Source organism: Aegilops tauschii, chromosome 5 (assembly GCF_002575655.3).
Source record: "Aegilops tauschii subsp. strangulata cultivar AL8/78 chromosome 5, Aet v6.0, whole genome shotgun sequence".
Classification (NCBI taxonomy): domain Eukaryota; kingdom Viridiplantae; phylum Streptophyta; class Magnoliopsida; order Poales; family Poaceae; genus Aegilops; species Aegilops tauschii.
Window position 1 is genome coordinate 565424539 of NC_053039.3, and position 5418 is coordinate 565429956.

General features: G+C 51.5%; 1 protein-coding gene across 2 annotated transcripts; it reads right to left on the reverse strand.

Moving 5' to 3' along the window:
- Window positions 1-1236: 1236 nt before the first annotated feature.
- On the reverse strand, window positions 1237-3100 carry LOC109773782 (pirin-like protein). 2 transcript variants are annotated; one of them, XM_020332497.2, is made up of 6 exons: window positions 2943-3100; window positions 2717-2855; window positions 2496-2613; window positions 2315-2377; window positions 2100-2203; window positions 1237-1994 (listed from the first exon to the last, which is right to left on the reverse strand). In XM_020332497.2, exons 1-6 carry the CDS (start codon window positions 3079-3081, stop codon window positions 1511-1513), a joined length of 1047 nt encoding a protein of 348 aa, XP_020188086.1. In that variant the 5' UTR covers window positions 3082-3100; the 3' UTR covers window positions 1237-1510. The 2 variants fall into 2 exon arrangements, with proteins under 2 accessions (XP_020188086.1, XP_045085301.1); XM_045229366.2 differs by having other exon boundaries at window positions 2717-3096.
- Between the last annotated feature and the right edge of the window lie 2318 nt (window positions 3101-5418).

Consider the following 5418-nt stretch of genomic DNA (forward strand, 5'->3'; position numbering starts at 1 on the left):
ACGGCCGCCGGATGGGAAAGGAATCGGTCGGCGGCAAACGAAGGCGCCCTTGATCAATAACTCATTAGGCAACGATGCACTAGGGCAAGGCGGGCACGCGATCGAGGGAACAACGAAATGGCGAACGGGCGAAGTGAGCAGGCTAGAGGCCGGCAGCAATCCATACGTGTAGGACGGCTGGGGGCACTCGCTGTTTTGCTGCTGATTTTTCATTTTCTGATTAAGCCTACACAGTATCCAGTGATTTGGGGCCCCTGTGCGATTGGCCACTTTGGCCTGCCTCGTCGACGGGCCTGTGAGGGACCGGGTGAAAGTCCAACTCATCTAGCGTCAAACACACAGCACAACGACGACGTACGAAAAATTGGTACCGAACCGACGGACGGACGAAACAACGACGGATGAAATTCACGGTGGTAAGAAGCAATAGCCCTTTTATTAATAGGGAAAGATGAATGTCATACGTGAAGCTTACAAAGGCATACGAAGTCACGTGATCTTCCTCTATTTTTCCAAGTTTTTTCATGCACCTTGTACGTGTCAGTTTAATAAATGTAATCTTATATCTTTTTTCATGTAACGTAATATCTTTAAATCTCAACCGTAAATATTATTGATCAACGATCTATATTATTTTAGATTATATGGAAGAACATGATGTCTTATTTGACTTCTGTTTTATAAGTATATAATAGATAGATAGATACACATGCAGCTCTTCTACATGGTTCAAAAAAAAACAGCTCACAGCAACAACTGAATTTCAACATTTTTTTGTAACACATCCATACATTGTACATGTATGCTTTGAAATTTTTTGATCACTACACTATATTGGAATAGAACAACACGTAGCATATGCACCAAGCATCCGTCTAGTTGATCTTCGCACATTGTACATGTATCCTTTGAACATTTTTTTGTAACACATCCATACATTGTACATGTATCCTTTTCTGCTCTAGTTTGTTTCAGTTTGTAGCAATTGGTCGTGTACTTTCTCGCTCACTCTTCAGTATAATACATGCAGCTCTCGTCCATGGTTCAAAAAAAAAAATAGTGCTTTCCAGTCCACACTTCAGAGCTCGACAGTCACCTCTTGAGGGTCTTGTTCGGCTTGGCCTGCTTCATTTTCATGCTCCTCACTGCAACATGAGAGAATAAAGCTGTACCGCATGCCCATGAAACGCCACATGAAATCCGAATATTCTTAGCCCCTACTTGAACTCCATCCAATATCTATCCTTGCTCTGCTTGCCCAAACATATGATGAAACAACTCGTTTTGTTATGATGAAACAATCCTTACTTACTTCCTCCTCATCACACACTTTTATTACATTCTTTCCTATAAACAAGTAGAAAAAATGAATCAAACAAAAACAAGACTACAATAATATACACAGAAGTATCAATAAAATCGTACGGTGCAGTTTCCCTTTCCTCCCCAATCTTTTTCACGACAATGCACCGCGACGTTGATCATCACCACATCGACAAACTGATCAGCCTCAAGTGGAGCTCCACTGGCTGGCCTTCTCGAAGCCGTTGCGGCCGTAGTAATAGTCCTCCATGGCCTTCTTGATCTGGGCACGAGAGTTCATGACGAAGGGCCCCTGCTGCACCACTAGCTCGTTCAAGGGCTGACCTGCCGCCAGCACGAACCGCAGCGGCGCACCGGACCGCTTCCACACACTGAGCCCATCGCCGGCGCCGAGCACAAGGCAATGGTGCGCGCTCGCCGGCGCGGCGCCCTCCCTGCCAAAGACACCCTCCCCCTCGATGATGTACACGAAAGCGTTCCAGCCCTCGGGGATTGGCTGGTGGAGCTGCGACCCTGGTTGCATTGTGAAGTCCATGTACATGGTCGGTGTCCGTGTGTAGACCGGCGACCGCACCCCGAAGGCCTCCCCGGCGATGATCCGTACCTTCACACCGTGCTTCTCGGCCTGGCTGATGTCCTTGCTCTCGAGCTCCTGGTACCGCGGCTTGATCCTAGTATTTTTCGAGGAAATAGTGTCGAATGATTGGTCATTCTAATTTAAAGTTGACTTCCTATGATTCATATGATGTTTTTTTAAATAGTATGTAGATACATACATCTTGTCCTTGGAGGCGAGGTTGATCCAGAGCTGCAGGCCCTTCTGCACTCCGTCGGCCGCAGGCATCTCCGAGTGGACGATGCCGCGGCCAGCCGTCATCCACTGGTCAGGAACAGAGCATTCAGATCGCAATGTTAGTTCAAGTCAAGATAGAATGAATGGGCCAAGTGCATGCGATGGTTTGTGTGAACAAATTGGATGAGTAGGTGGCACCTGCACATCTCCGGTCCTGATGGTGCCCTTGCGCCCCGAGAAGTCCTGGTGGGTGAATGCCCCCTGCATCAGAAACCCAAAACAGAAGCAAGCATTTCAGCAAACATATTGGGGGCAACATCAAACATGGTGCAGGCAGAGCAGAGCAAAGACATGGAAGAAGCGGAGCATGCGTCCGTACGTCGAGCATGTAGGTGACGGTCTCGAAGCCTCGGTGAGGGTGGTCAGGGAAGCCGGCGGGCTTGGATACAGAGAACTCGTCGAGCAGGAGGAATGGGTCCAGGTTCGGGACCTCGTGCCTGCAGCAAGAAAAGACAGACGGAGGTCAAGGCGAGCGACCCGTCAGAAATCCAGAGTCGATTCATCCGTGTTGCGCGGTTGAGAGAGGGATTGGTGTCGTACCTGCCGATGCTCCGGCGGACGGTGGCGCCGTCCCCCTCGGACTGGGACAAGGACAGCACCTTCTTCACCACCTTCCTCGGTCTCTCGAACGGCACGGACGCGGCTGACGACGACGACGAGGAAGAGGAAGACATGATCGCTGGTGGGAACAAGAAGAGGGCGGTCACAACAAGAATCAGGAGGAGGAAGAGGGCTAGGCACAGAAAAGGTCTGGTGCTGGCGCTACTTCTAGAGCTTGAGCTTGTCTTCCTGGACGCAAGAGGGACACGACGGCTGCTGCTCTGCCTGGTGAGCCGCGCGAGTGAATAAATAGGGGAGGAAGAAGAAGATGAGGAGGAGAAGTGGGGGAGGAGCTGCCTCAGCATCTTCGTCGCGGTGAGGTCAGGAGAGGTGCTGGTCTGGATCATGGTGGATGCGGGCGGTATATAAATGGCGAGCGGGAATCTTTGTCGTTGACCAGGTTGGTGGTGGTGGTGCGCGCGGCTGCTTTCTTTCTTTTATCTTTTTCAAAGGGGCTGCGGCTGCTTCGGAACTCAGGTGGGTCAGGTGGACGCGGGGGACGACGACGTGCTGGCGTGCGGCGGTCGTCACCACGCCGCCGAACCACAAAAATTATGGTTATGCAACATATCTGCATCCGCGAACTTGATCTTCCTACAGCAGCAGGCTCACGGCTCTTTTCACTATTTTGACCCTTTTAAAAAACTTTCACACAAATTGAACTTCACGCAAAACTATTTCACGATCTGACTCTTTTGGCAACGCCACAAGCCGTGGCGTTTCTTCTCCATCTGGAAACGCCGAGCTAGCCAGCGTTGCTGGCCTGGTCGGAACGTTACGTGGCAGAGCAGAAACGCCAAAGTATCTCGCGTTGCTGGAAACGCCAAGCATGGCTGGCGTTGGTGCCCATGCATGAAACGCCATGGGTGTTGCCATTGCAAGTAGCTTGCTCATATTGCCATTTGCTTATGAAGTGGAGCAACGCTAGCTAGTTCGGCGTTTTTAAATAGAGAAGAAACGCCACGGTTTGTGGCGTTACCAAAAGAGTCAGATCGTGAAATAGTTTTGTGTGAAGTTTATTTTGTGCGATAGTTTTTTAAAAGAGTCAAAATAGTGAAAAAGGCCCAGGCTCACAGCCAGCTGGTGGATCATGGCGATCGGTATGATGGTCGTTGACCAGGGTGCTGCGCACGCACGGCTGCTTTCTTTCTTTTATCTTTTTCAAATGGGTTGCGGCTGCTTCGGAAGTCAGGTGGGTCTGGTGGACGCGGGCGACGACGACGTGCTGGCGTGCCGCGGTCGTCACGACGCCACCGAACCAAAAAAATTATGGTTATGCAACATATCTACATTCGTTGTAAATAAAAGGTTAAAAATTGGTCGCCTTCAATTACCCCGATGCCACTATCATTTTTTTTTGAAAAGGAGGATGACCCCTGCCCTCTGCATCTGGGAGATGCATGCGGCCATCTTATTGATTATTCTCGAGGACCATACAAAGTAGAACAACAATAGGCCTGAATTTGCCATCTTGGCAATATCTGCCGTTATTCCTATTCAAATGATGAAGGAGTGCAAGCTGGGCCACATACCAAGACCTCTCACCTAAGCCTAACATCTAAAGTCGGAGGCCCCGACCGAGCCATCTGCCGGGTCCGGGGCTCAAACCGGTCTGATGCACTCACATGTGTGGTCGCCGCCATCTTCCACTGGTCCATCTTCAGAGCAGATTGAGGTGACAACCTTGGCAGGTCCTCCGCCATCGACGCCACCACGACACCAAACGGCGGCCTCCACCTACGCGAGCCTTGGCAGGTCTTCCGCCATTGACGCCAGCCGACGACCTCCATCTACGCGAGTCCATCTCCAAGCAACGGACGTAAACCCATGCTAGGATCGGGCCGCACCACCGCCGTCGCCCACCACCCACAAGCGCCACCAACCCCATGGTTCCCAAAGCGGCGCCTTCAAGAAGGGAACGGCGCCGTGAGCGCCGCCACCGCCCAACAAAGTTAGGGCTTTCGCCCGGGAGACCTAGGGGAAGGTGAAGTGAGGAGATCAGTCCATACCGATGCCTCCAAGGAGGGGAACGACGCCCTCAGGCGTCACCGTCGGCGCGGCCGGTCATGGTCGGCCATGGATTTCGCCCGAACTAGATCACCGCCACCAGCAGCACCTCGTGTACAGAAGCGGCGACCAAGAGGAAGTGCGGCCCGACCAGGCTGGCCCGCACGCCGAACAGGGGAGGAGGGGGAGGCGGCAGATCGCGCGCACCGACCGCTGCAGAAGCCGTCGCCGGCCGCCAACGACAACTGGATCCCGCCGCCCGTGCGGCCAGGACACCAGATCCACCGCCCGCACGGCTGCTAGCCGGCCGTGTCTTGCCAATGGAGCCGTCGCTCCAGATCCGGGATCCCCACGCAGAAGCAGGGCAACCGAGGCCCCTATCATTTTGATCAAGAAGAATGATCTTCATACTACTAATTAAGCTTGGTGGTAAAGTTGGAGTATTAATCAGCGCTTGTCCGTCGAGCTTTCTCACAAGTGCATGTAAGCTTTTCCTTAAAATAAGAATCACTGCAATATGTCTCATCTTTAGACAACAAACACATTACATGCTCACAACATGTTCAAACACTCAAGGCAACATAAAAACTTCACTATTTAAGAAAAAAACATTATTTGTCGCTTCAGGCTCGTTG